This window comes from Neolamprologus multifasciatus, chromosome 4 (assembly GCF_963576455.1).
Source record: "Neolamprologus multifasciatus chromosome 4, fNeoMul1.2, whole genome shotgun sequence".
In the NCBI taxonomy this organism is placed as follows: domain Eukaryota; kingdom Metazoa; phylum Chordata; class Actinopteri; order Cichliformes; family Cichlidae; genus Neolamprologus; species Neolamprologus multifasciatus.
In genome coordinates this window covers 24804584-24818478 of record NC_140442.1, presented here as the reverse complement: position 1 = coordinate 24818478, position 13895 = coordinate 24804584, and the positions used below count along the sequence as shown (strand labels likewise).

The following is a 13895-nucleotide window of genomic DNA, read 5'->3' as shown; positions in this document are numbered from 1 at the left end:
CTTTCTGCACTCTTTCTAGGCTGAATAATTGGCAAAAAATATTACTTCTATGGTTATAAACAGAATGTTTTATGTTAGCTGAATTAGAATTGTTCCTTTAAAAAAATGTACCAATAGCACACTCTCAAAACACCTTAACAGACATAAAAATGTATATTTGGAACATTGTACATGAAGTACCCAAAGTATAGTAATTATTTTCTAGAACAAGTGTTAAATGGATTGATTTTAATGGTGCAGATGTTAAAGGCTGAGCTTTTTTTTAAGTGCTTTATGTTCTGTTAACTCTACATTAATGCATGCAGAGCTACCCGCTGTGGCGATCACTTTGATTAAATGAACAACCAAATGTAGCTTCTTATTCTATTATTCATTTGTGGTCCTAGGAGGAGTGTGTATCACTAAATAAGCTGCTTTTAATGAGCTCAAAAAAAAGAAAGTTATTTTAAAATATCTTATTAGTAAAAAAGCACTTGAGCACTGTGTCATGGTTGGTTGTAAATATCTACAGGTGGATGTTAATAAGGATGTAATGGTGGTTTATTGGCAAAACGGCAACTTTACATTTTGTCAAGGGATTTCTTAGAGATGCAAATATGGAAGAACTTTTGTGGTCTGAAGCTGTTCGACTTACCTGTTCTATTATCATTGCCTGTCCAACTAGCCAAATGTATCCACAACATGGCAGCAGTTCACAGGATTTTGCAAACAGGTAATAAAAAAGAGTTAACATTACAGAAGACTACCAGCTTAAGATGAGATTGCTTTTACTTTGGTTTTAATTCATGTCTGTTTTGGATATTATTAGACAAGCACTGCCTGCCTTGCTTGCCCAGTCAGAATGCCAACGAACCATGCAGGCTATAAATAGGAGGTAGGTTTGCAAAGCTAAGTGTGTCCAGTGTTGGATGGTTTTTGGGGGGGTTCAGTCGATTTAATATAAGGCTAACACAAGGTTAATTTTATCTCAGGATGGTGGTGTGTGAGATGAGCCAACTTGTTCACAGCATTCCCAGAGTATGATTTGTTTGGTGTCCCTGTATCAATGGCACTACCATCCAAAACGTCACAATAGTATGCTGTATTGATTTTTTTCCTCAACCACTTGACCGTTGTGCCACATGTTTGTTGATATTAGTGGTTTTAACTAAAATCCTATTTAATATTCAGTTTTATTGATCAGCGCCAAATCAAAATAGTTGCCTCAAGATGCTACGGTAAAGATCCTATAATTAACAGCAGTGTTGGGCACGTTTCTTTGAAAAAGTAATTAATTATAGTTACTAGTTACTTCTTCAAAAAAAGTAACTGAGTTAGTAACTGTGTTACCAGATTCTAAAAGTAATTAATTACTTGAAAAGTAACTATTGCGTTACTTTAAAAAAAAATGTTTAAGCCTCTGGGGTCCAGGGTATAATTGGCCATTTTAACCACTTTTGATTTTCCCTCCACATTTCACCTTTAAAACTATTTACTTTGCCGTGTTTGGTATCATTGTTTTCAGCATAGCCTCACATGTCTGAATTTACAGTTATGTTTTCATATTGACATACTGTATTAACACAATTGATCTAAAATCAGACAAAAAAAAAACATAAAATCGGAGTAGAAAAAGTTATATTTTTACTTTAACAACCACAAACATGTTCATTGAATCATATTTTATAACTTTAAATGCAAATATAAATTGTGAATTTTAAAATCATATGCACAAGTTTTGCAAACAACAAAGTTATTTGTATCCATTTACCTTTTACCTTGACTATTAACATGACCATCAGGTGTTCTGCATTCAATAAGACGCCACACAAATTATTTGTGCCACTCCAAAAAAGATATTTTCTGTCCTCTATAAAGGAGAAAATCACAGCCTGATACCTGCAGGTCTGACAGCAGCAGGTGTATCACTCCTCCTGTTTTCTACCTGGAGACAGCAGTCGCCTCATTGTTCTGACACACAACACAAAACTATCCACAACACTACACACTAACTACACAAGACAACACATTAACTACACACTCCAAACACACTAAACGTAACAAATCTCTCAACATATCAAAACTCGCTCTTCCTCTTTTTCTGCTCTCTCTCTCTCTCTCGTCGTCACTCCTAAAACTGGTAAATGTCACCTTGTTGCTTTGTCTTTAAGTGGTCATGTGACTGGCTTACCACGACTACTTTATTCTTCCTCAGTCAAACAGCAGCACTCATGCCATTGTTTTCCCCCTTAGCTCCAGGTGTTGTGTCAAAAAGTGTCTACCAGAAAGTGATTACCGTCCGCGAGAGCGCGCGCAGCTGCTTAAAGCTGTAGCGTCCAGATTACTTACAGCTACTTCCGTACAACTGATAGAAGATGCGGTAAGCTGAACACAGCTTCAACCATTGACTGTAGAAAACAACTTTTCTTCAGTCAATGGCTTCAACCGTCTGTTTGTTGAAAAATAGTAACGCGACCGCATTTTCTTGTTAGTAACTGTAACGTTGTTGTAACGATAGGAATATTGTTTGTTTGTAACCCTGTTTGTTCAACAAGACCTACAGTCTTGTTGAACAAACAGTTTAGCTCAAATCAAATATTTGGCGGTATTATTAGGTTTCCCAATAATGAATGGAGCATTCGTTATGAGTAACATCTGTCCAGCCAAACCACTGCCTTTCACTGTTTTGTTTATATGATTAAATCTGTTAAATCTGTGACAATAAATCACTGTGGAAGATAAGGTTACGCCTAAATGACATCAGTTTACTGAGACACACAACAGTACCAAGCAGGTCTGAAAACGCGCTTTGACAGCTTTCACAGACAATCTTCCTCCTTATGCATCATGTTTTCAGTGCTTAATTTTTTTTTGTCATTAATACATACTTGTTATGTAATATTTTACTACAAATTCAAAGCTGTAAATGCGCATCTGTTACCTGACTGAAGCTCACGTCTGACTGCCTTTCCTGTTCAAAGACACGACTGTGCAGACTGCTAATGGAAAGGAGGGATAGCTGTTGCTGTGGGTAGAGTATATCCCATTAGGCGTAGAGGTGTTTAATTATGGGTTCTCATAGTCTGGCTGTGTTTAGTGAGGCTCAACCTCTTCATCTGTTTGACAGTGAAAGAAGCCTGAGAGTGCAGAGGAAGGAAGAGTTTGCCGGCCTCCTGCGGTTTCTTAGAATTAGTTAGAGGCTTTTTGAGGATAAAAGGTCAGGATCAACAGGTTTGTGGTTTAGTGTGGTGCACATTTGTGTGTTATAAATGTCTCATGGCTGCACTGTAATTGCCTTTTTATAGAATGCCTGTGGCAATAGACAAGTTCGGGTTACATGAATGAAAACAGTAAAATAGACACACACTGAACTGTTATTCATCCTGGAAACAAGGTTTAAAAAAATGATGAAAGCAGCAACAGGAGCTTTAAAAAAAACCTAGAAACGGTTCAGTTTTTGACAGCTTAATATAAAAAACAGATTTAATGACAAATGACAGGTAGGTCTCCTCCCAAGCACCCCTGCATAAATCTTAGTGGGACAAGCCAGAATATGGCTTATGAATTTCACTGCTGTTTCACGGTCATGTTTCATGGGGGATCTAAAAGGAGATTTTCACCCATAAATCATTCCCCTGAGGTCGCCCCTCATGTAAATGGAAAGCTCCTAGTGAGCAAGTTTTATCGCCCGCTTGCTTGATTAGGGCAACATTAGGAAATCAAAAGCTGTGCATATTTATTGCGCTCAATCGCAAGGTCAAGACACTGCAATCAGACGTTTAATGTTTAAGCTGTGGTGGTTCGACTCATTTTGAAGAGATCTTGTCCTTCATACAGTGCACAGCTTAATGCCCTCACCATTCAACTGGTGTTCATAGTGGCTCATCTGATTGTCGAGGTTTTCTCTGCATTAATGCATTAATTTATTTTACAAAATAAAGTGCCTTCAGGTGACTGCTGTTGTGATTTGGCCTTACGTGAATAAAACTGAATTCAACTGAACTGAGTTGAATTAAATGTGTAAGAGGAGGCACGTTTCAGCACAGGCTTGCTGCTTTACAACAGTCTCAGTAACATGACATTTGCTTTGTCATTGAAGAATCATGTGTTAGGTGTGAACAGCATTGTTTAATGAAACATTGTTGTATGGGAACACAGCCGCTGTGGTCAATCAATACCGTCTGCAAGTAATTTAACGTGTGATTTATTGCCGTGAACTTCTGAATCACCTGCTTATGTGCCAAGCATGAAGGTTGTCGGCTGTGTGATGGGAAAGCAGCTCCACTGACGTCACATCAAGCAGGAATCTTATAGTCTCCGCTTTTCCCTCATTCGGTCACACTCCTCTGTGTGTTGGTACAGACGCGAGGGGACCGAGCGAGAAGTGGCGCTTCTTGGCACCCCACCAGGACGGGATGTGGAACAGAAGCTGTATCAGATAATACCTCCTGCTGAGAGTGCAGGCAGCCATTGGTCCATCTGTTCTCCCCTCTGAATCACTGTTCCCCAAATAGAAAGTTGCTGTCTCGCCACTTTATATATCTCAATTCTCCTCCTTACTCCCCAGTAGAGGTGTTAAGTTTCGTGAACACATTCTCGACACATGGAATCAGTTCAGCTTCCTTTCAACAGCAACATGTGAAATATTTGGTGCTGTAAATGCAAAGTTGTTAAAAGCTGACTCATTTTAGTGCCTCTTTCCTCTTTTGAGCATGCTCTACTTCTCAGACTTGTGTTCCCCATCCTCTTCCAGGGTACCATCACAGCCTACCATCATCCCCATACGCAACAGGTCCTGAGGGTCAGAGGTTACCCCCATCTGGGACGTTATCATCAGAGTTCCTCAACCAAGGTGCCCCCGTCAAGATTCTGCTGCTGGTGTGCAACGCTGCAGGAGCCGGCCAGCAGGCGGTTAGGTAATTACATCAATGGGCTGCTCACTGTAACATCCTCTCTCACAGCAATTGTTCTGTAATAGCTTAGACATCACACCTAAGCAGCAGCAGACCTGTCAAATGATCGCTGTGTGGGAGCGTGCCTGGGGTCCCAGTAAGAGTGATACTCTCCATGGGAAGAGTTTGGAAGATGACTTCCTTAAGTATCAGAGTTCATCTACTTCATCTCTCAACTTTAACTTTATTCGCTCGACAACATTTGCTCCTTGCCAGATCATACGTAGCTTATTCATGGCCACTGTAGTCTAAAAACACTGATATTTCCATCTCCAGTCATTTAGGATGATCGCATGAAATCAAGAAGCTCCTGAGGTCGAACCCACTAGTGAGACGGGGCCTTTATGTGTGGCGTTTGCACCCTCTCCTTATGTCTATGTGGGTTCTCCAGCTTCCTCCCAGTGACATGCATGTTAGGGTACCAGGCCTAAATCACTTGTAGGTGTGAGATGGTGGCGGGTTGCAAAGCAGCTTGCAGATGCAGGAGCATCTTTGGGCAGGCTAAGCAGCTTTAAATCCATACGCTATCATAGATTTAACAAGTGAATGCATACAAGAGTATAAGTCCATTGGTGTCCTGCCATCAAGTGGTGGACAACCTAATGTTGTGAGGTTACACTTTAAGCTGAACATTCATCCGTCCTGTTTTATCCGAGGTACTAGAAAAATGGAATTCTAAGCTCATGGAAGTGTCTTGCCATTGGATGTTACATTTGCCAGTGTCGTCAGTTTGTCCATACTATAAGATGCAGGCTCATACTTTAGAATTTAAAATGTTTCCTTTCTTTATTTTATATATATTTTTTTGTATATATAGAAATAATGAATCCAGGAAGTAGCCACTTGTCCTTTAAACCTAATCAACTTTGATAAACTTGTTTTATACATAGCCTTCCTCTAGGGAACCACTTCAAGGTCAGATTATCTCCCTGTCACAGAAAAGGCTCACATTTCACTCTGGGACTCAGTGAGATGAGTTTCAAATCAAACGACCGAGGACTCTGACATCTGGCGCTATACACAGAGATCCATCAGACACTGTGACAGAGTCCAGAGAGATCAATATAGGTGTGCTCGCCAACGCGACTGAGAGAAAGTCCGCTCAAATCTATAAGGGTCGGCCTCTCCGTTTCTCCTTCAAACGCCTCTCTGCCATTGCTCAGCCCACCCACCTATCTCGTTCTCATCAGATGACAGCTGGAGGACTGTGCAGCGCCAAGAAAATGACATTGGAGTCACATAGTTGTTTCGCTCTTTTTAGTCGAGCATCACAGACACATTTCTGAGCACCAGTGTGAAAACTTGGAACTGTGATGGGATATTTTTATGTGTGGAAACCCAAAGGTGTTACTTCTATTAGCAATTTGGTTCTTTTGCATTTTGCCTGTAGATGGCAATTCTTACACCTGTCGGCTCAAGTATAAAATATAGACCTATCAGTAGATAATAGATATTTCTGTATGACCCCAACTCTCACATTTCTTTCATGAAACTTCCAAAATATTGTGTGAAAGAAATAATAAACTGGGATCTCTGAAGGTAAGGCTATCTGTCACAAACCATAGAGCAGGACAATTACATTTCATACTGCTGGCAATAGCAGAAAAGCAGCTTCCAGTGAAAGAGTCCACATCATAAAGACCTGCAGACAGCACGTCAGGAGAGGGGCATGCTTGTTGTAGATGATGTCATATAGTGTGCTGGCATAATCTTAACCCACTGACCAATGCCTACTTGCCTGATCTGCCTCCTTGTGACTTTGCTTTCTCACACCAAAATAAAATTCAAGCTAAAGAGTGACTGTTTCGATAAAGTGAAGGGAATTTAGCACACATGGCTCAGGCACAAGTTCAATGGTAATCCTGCAAAGCCATCTAAAATTAGCTGATGTTTTGGAAGCAGTGCAGGTAAATTTGGACACATTTGAATGAGGCACTGTTTTTGATTTTTTTTTAGGTTTGGAGTCGAGTGGAGAACTTTGCAGATTATTTTAAGAAATCCATTCATCTATTTTCTTAACTGCTTATCCGATTCAGGGGTTGCAGGAGGCTACGGCCTCACCCAGCTTTCACTGGCACAATATGTTAAAATCTTTAGGATCGATGTCGACTGTTTTGCATCAGTGTCTGCAAAAATGTGCAAATGAAAAACCACAGTGTCTTTAAACATGCACCAGAGCTTTTCTTTCATTCATTACAATTCTGATGTGTATCTGCTTCTTATTTTGTCTCTCTATGGACGTGTATGCTAATAAATCTAATACATACAATAGCGGGTTGACCTCAATTAAATGAGTATTATAATAAATGCGTCATGTGATCTATCATGTCACAGGGTCTTTTCCATTTCTTATCTCCCTTCTGTAGATGGGCTGTAATGAGAATTCTGCTCTAATGCTGATAATGATGATAAATAATTATTTACATTACAATAGGATAAGAAGGCGGTGAGTCAGTGAGGGGTAATATGGGATGACTGAGTGGTGGTGTTGCCATTTTGAATTCATCATCTTTTAGCTCCCGTGACACTAATTTTCTCTGTGCTGGTTTTAGGTTCGGGCCTCCATTCCTCATGAGGGAGGACCGGTCTATTTCCTGGGATCAGCTGCAGCAGAGCATCCTCAGCAAGCTTTATTACCTGATGATCAACGGAGCTCAGGCACAGGTAATACAAAGATAGATTTTTATTTTTTTTTAATGATTGAAGGAAATTTTGTTTTGTTTTGTCTTATCCTGATGTCCTATTGAGACATCCATGCCAGGGTAGGGATTCACAGACTCACGTAGAGAAATTCTAGCACAACAGATGCTTAACTCATGTCCTCTGGTTAAACCCAACTGCCAGAGATGTTCAATTCAGTCTAGGAACCAAAAAAAAAACTAACACTGATTATTAGACACACTAATTAGGCACAACTAAAGCTATAGTAAAGCCCCATAAAGACTAAATTAAAACTACAGTACAGCCCTGTGCAATAAATCAGTAATAATTATAATAATAACAATAATAATATTAATAATACAGAAAAGATATTGTACTGTACCCCCGCATTATGACACCTATGATGCTTTTAAAGCTTATATTTAACGGCAGTGTGCGTAGGCGGGTGTGTTTCAAGCACCAGCTAGAGTTCCTGCAGAGCCGGCTGGCGCACCTGTTCCAGGCCAGGTTTATTGGCTCGAGACAGAGCAAAGCATGCCCACACAGTGAACACAGTGACACTGTGTTTCACAGCCGCGAGATCTCAGAGCTCAGAGCTGGAAGCAGCAGAGACGAGCTGGTGTCCTCTCGCTGTGCCTACCAGCGCACCAAAGTAGAGTCAGGTGTACTGGTATGACAAATGCTGGTTTGTGTCATAAAAAAAAAAAAGATTCTTTGCCCTCGAAAAACATAAGGCAATCATTTTGGGTAAAATGCAAATGGAATATATTAAATAAAATGTTTATTTACTGCATTTGAATAATTAATCATTAAATTGAAATATGCTTGGTATGAACTGAATGTATGCTAGTCAGGTGAATTTGACCAGCTCATCAAAAAAAGCCTTTTATGTCGTACTTATGTAACCAATTTATATGTAATCCGGTTATTTTAAGGCAAATAAATATTTATTTGACTTTTGCACCCTAAAGAGATGCATGAGCATAGCTGTTCTCTCGTCTAGGCTGTTTGTTTCCCTCTTTGTGTGCTGATGAATGAATAGATTGCTTCCTCTGTCTCAGAGCCTCATTTATAAGTCATTTATATAGTCACGTTTGAGCTGGGAGCATTACTTTTGTCCACTCATGCATTACGGTGTAGCGTTGTTGTTTGCCAATCACATTTACTGGTCCTGCTCAGTCTCAATCACGCTGTGTTATCTTTTCTATGAGCAAATGTTGGGATTTCTTAGGAGGTGAATGTGGATTCTTTACTAATACACACTGAGCTGGGATGGGATGTGATTGGGGAGAGCAACATAATAAATAAAAATAATGCACAAAAATTGGAATAACATGGTATTTTAAACCAACCCAAGGTCGATCTAAAACTGACTTTCTACTCCGTTCATACTCAAAGCACTTTCTTTCTACAAGCCTCATTTTCTAATTCAAATAGCACTTTTTTGTAATCTTTGAACCTTCACATGGACAATAGATGCATCAACTTAAGATTGATGCATCCGTCCCTGTGTAGGACACGGGGATCAGTCCAGACCATGTGATTGGAAGCAGCCCCAAAAAGAAGGAGAATCAATGTGTTGTTAATATAAAGGCAAACTCATCAAATTTCTTCTCTAGGTTAAAAAAGCTCAGGTTTATTGCCGATTTGACTCAGAGGAGAGCTACATTGTTACAAACTGTTACAGTTTGTTATAACTGATCTGCACCATTAAAAAGACAACACACTTCAGGTGTGTCTGAATGTCAGTATCTGTTGTTTCGCTCTGTATTTGCACTGCTGAGAAACGACACGCATGAGATACGAGATGGTTTCATTGTGTAAAAAGAAATAAAGCTAACTTGCCTGTTTTTATTTTGTCCATCGGGTTCCTCGTTCCCCTGACGCTCTACATTCAGTTCACTTCTGCTCCCTTTCATCAAAATGCTGGTGTTAATGAGGACCGGAAATAGGTGGTGCTCAGCTCTGTACTCAGCAGCAAAGAGTTACAGGACAGAACCAAATCATTGCGCACCTCGTTCACAGCATTGAGCGTCCACCTGTGCCAATCATACATTCGTTCTGGTGATACCTTCCCCTCCAAAATATGCAAACTGTCAAAACCACATCAGACACAAAATAAGCTGTGATTATTCTTCCAGTGTTAAACTCAAATTTACAGTTGTGTGATATATTTATATAATCTCCCAAAGGTTTGTGACATCTTTACATCACCAAGTCCAATACAAGACGTCAGATGCAGTGGAGACAGGTTCTCTGGAGCGATAAATAATACTCCTCCATCTGCCGATCAGATTAGTAAGTCAATTAAATCATTTCATTCTACCAACTTTGTGGGAACAGTTTGACGATGGTCCCTTTCTGTTCCAACATGACTGCGCAACAATGCACAAAGCAAGGTATATAAAGATGATGAGCAAGGAGGACTTGACTGGACTGCACAGAATCCTGACCTCAACTCGAAAGAACACCGTTGGGATGAATTAGAGCGGAGACTGCAAGTCTCTTATCATCAGTCTGTAGGGATGGGTATCGAAAACCGGTTCTTGTTGAGAACCGGTTCCCACTGTTTCAATTCCTTGGAATTGTTTGCAATTTTTGCAAACGATTCCCTTATTGATTCCAGTCGCCCCGAATGACGTCACCACGTTGCGGAGCGCCATTTACCTGGCAGGAAACATGGCGCCTAAGCGGCTCAAACACTAAAAAGTTTGGTCATACTTTACCAGAACAGATGACAACAGGGCAACTTGCAATACTTGCAAAGTAGATATTTCATTTAAGGGAGGAAACACTACGAATATGCAAAAGCATTTGCTCACAAAACACACGATGACCTTAAATGAATGTCGTGTTTTTAATTCCGCTCCGGACTCGTGAATCTCAACCCAGCAGCAGCGGTAACGTTTGCAGGTCCTCTCTCGTTAATGTGGCAGGTAAATAATCAACTAACAGTGCATATTATGTTAGCGCAATCTGCCTTATTACAAAACCTGCCATTACTCAGGTGACCATGATGAGAGAGACAGACAGAGTCTGGCTCAGATGTTGGCAGTTCTCGCTGCAGTCTACCGGTAGCGTCTCCTTTCAGGCCAGGATAGACGAATGTCACCGAGCAGTGACTAAGTTTGTGGTAAAAGCCTTGCACCCATTTGCCCCCGATTTTCAGTAAGTGAATGTGTTTAATTGTAGGCAGGGACATTACTGGATATTCTTGTGTAATTGCTACAGAATGGTATACTTTGCTATTGCTACAGAAGAATATTTATTTTATTATTTTACATTTACAATTTTTTTCCCCGGGGACCCTGTGACACCCCATTGAAGAGCCATAGGCTGTGGATCTCTTAAGATCTCACTGTTGGGTTTGTAAGGCCATGTTACTCCTAAATTTCTATCTTGTTCAAAGAGAAGATATAAAACAAAGTTCTAAGCTAATCGACCTTAGTGTTCTCCTTTAAAAAAAAAAAAAAAAAAAAGAATCGATAAGAGAATCGAATTGTTAAACAGAATTGAAAATGGAATCGGAATCGTGAAAATCTTATCAATACCCATCCCTATCAGTCTGACCTCAATTTCCCATAAACAGAAGAAGTAAAGCTGTTGTAGCTGCAAAGGGTGGAACGACATCACATTAAACCCTATGGATTAAGAACGGGGTGTCACTCTCAGGTTACATGTTACCAGTTGCTAGTTACCCTCAGCAACAAGTACAAGAACAATCATTCTTTTCAGCTATTGTTATCTCAATATGCATTTACAAAATTGTCTACACATTTATCAGTCGTATTGTGCACACAAGGACAAAGATAACTGCATAGCTCTCAACTCACCTTTGTAAATAATTTTGCTACCAAGACACCCCCAAACAAAGAGTCTATGATTGCACTGAACACATTCCTGTGCTTGAGCATATCACTGTGTGCATAAGCCTGTTGCTAATTGTGCAGCCAAACTGATTTTCAATCAGTGCCTCTCCCCGCGTGGTGCAGGTGCCATGCAGCTGCAATAAACAGCCATACAGAGCACAAGAAAGGCGCAGACTTGCTCGCCGCTCTTTCAGAAGCGCCAGGAGAGAGATGGAAGAGAAGAGTCAGGTGCAGCGTTTTCTGTAACTCTGTTGGAGATCTGCAGTCTCCTTTGTGCCCCATGCTGTCAGCTGTTTAATTAAAACCAGGCTCGTAGAGTATAATCAGTTCGCTGGAAGCCTACCTTTGCCAAGGAGGGAGCAGTGCTCAGAGCAGATGTTTGCTCTAAATCTTTCAACTCAGCAGAATATGTGGTTTTCTTGCCTCAATGAATTATGCTCACAAGTGGATATTTTCCACTTTTGTCTAATTTTAGCTTTAGCGAAGGCAAAAAACACACATCCTCTGCTATTTTTCCTGCTACTGACATCACTTAATGACGTAGTGTTGAGACTCGTGCCCTTCTAAGTAGACTCATATGACTGTTTGCATCAGAAAATGTCAGGTAGAGGTAAAGAGCAAGAGGATGACAACTCAGAATGAAACTCAAAGACTCAAACTTGAAATGTGATACATGATCTTCCATGTAAATGACTGATGCACCCCACATACAGCCTTTCTATCTAGGATTCAGGAAAACATGTAACTGTCTGTTTCATTACTTTAAATATATTAAAAAAAAATTAAATTTGTGTTCCCATCAGTTGTTGATTGGATGTTAAAACTAACAACAACCTGGTATTGTTTGTCTAATTCTGTAGAGCCCATGTGAATCATAGCCTCAGTTTCCTGATATTAGGTGACAGGAGTGGCAGCCGGTGTGGTCTTCTGCTGCTGGTGGTGCTTCAAGGTTCAATGTGTTGTGTGTTCAGAGATGCTCTTCTGCACACCTTGATTGTAACAAGTGAATATTTGAGTATCTGTTGTCTTCCCATTTGCTTCAAAGTTACTTTACCTTTCTTCCTCACTCTGATGCTTTATTGTTTGAACTGCAGCAGGTCGTCTTCACATTTGCTGTTGAAAATTGTTTTTAAATGTATATTCAGATACCTTTAATATCCTTATCACATTATATTTCTCAGAATGACTATATTTATGTTTCACTGTGGTAACTTCCAACCTGAGAGGCAGGACATAACAGGAAAATCTACTTCTCTAAGGCCGAAGCAAACGCAGAAACAACTTCTATGTGGAAAAAACATTGTATTTATTATTTAGCAGATTGACAACTTCAGAAATACAAAATTGTCAGGGTGAGCTAAAGTGAAAACAGCAAACTAACAGAACTATGCATCAACACAAACTCAGAGACCTGACTGAAAGTGACGAAGCAAAAATATGGGCTTACATTTTTAGTCTATTATAATAAGAGAACACAGTTACAGAATAGCAGCAGCAGTTCACTCCTACTTACTCCTTCTATCCTCCCAGGCACGCAGCAAGTCTTAATCGCTGAGCTGACTCGTTGAATGAAAAGGGAATCAAACGATCCTCTCCAGACAGTGGTCCTTATGTAGGGCGTGGTCCTCAGGCTAGTGTTGCCACACCTGTTGCAGCCCGGCGCCTGCACAGTCTATGCAAATCTGCTATGGTTACGACACTGACCTGAGAATCTCTCAGCTCATTTTTATCTCATATTTACTGTCTGACACACAACCAACGGTCTGTTAGCTCCGCCTCATTTTTGGCGTTGCCTTCACAGATTCATCTTAAAGCTGGGAGGAAGATAAGCGCATACAGAACAGTTACCAGACCAATATGCTACTTTTGTCACTTGTCAAGATTATGCTCTGACACAGTTACGAATTTAAGTTACAGTCTACCAGTCAAAAGGTAAAGGCATCTTTGAAAGCATCCTCTATAGACAGAAGGAAACAAACTTCTAACAGTAGAGTTTGATCTATTTTTTTAAAAGTCTTAAAGAAGCATTTGATGCTATATTGTGCTTAAAGACTGGGGCTCAAAGCTGCATGTCCTAGGGAAATAAAACTAAAAGTTTCCCTCCTCGCCCACTAATGATGCTTATGGAACGTGGGAATATGGGAAAAACAGCACTGATCTTGCATTGCAGTGCTGTTCAGACTCTTTGTATTTTCACAGCTCTACATTATGTAGAGACATCTCAAGCTTGACAGCTCTGTCATGACTCCTTATGGATGCTAAGCCATCTCTGGAGAATTGCAGCTCAAGACAAGAGTTCAGACTGAATTATCTCATGTGTGCGAGGAGAGGTAATGTTGTTGAAGGAGTCAAAAGAAGGGCATTTAAAAATATAAGTGCATGTATCTTATTGTAGAGGAAGTTTTCTCTGCTTCTTGACATGAGAATCTCGAGT

At 40.2% G+C, this 13895-nt stretch overlaps 1 protein-coding gene and 1 long non-coding RNA gene across 2 annotated transcripts in view; both read left to right on the top strand.

Annotated features, from left to right (window-relative positions):
- The window catches only part of usp43b (ubiquitin specific peptidase 43b), a 97565-nt gene that overhangs the window by 62419 nt on the left and 21251 nt on the right, over positions 1 to 13895 (top strand). The window contains exons 7-8 of the mRNA XM_085156660.1: positions 4733 to 4895; positions 7484 to 7595. Of these exons, the coding sequence (XP_085012786.1) occupies positions 4733 to 4895; positions 7484 to 7595 (275 nt within the window). The remainder of the gene's footprint in view (positions 1 to 4732; positions 4896 to 7483; positions 7596 to 13895) is intronic.
- LOC146520577 (uncharacterized) lies at positions 7603 to 11074 on the top strand. Its single transcript, XR_014873681.1, has 2 exons — positions 7603 to 10528; positions 10600 to 11074. It is a non-coding gene; the product is annotated as an uncharacterized LOC146520577 (long non-coding RNA).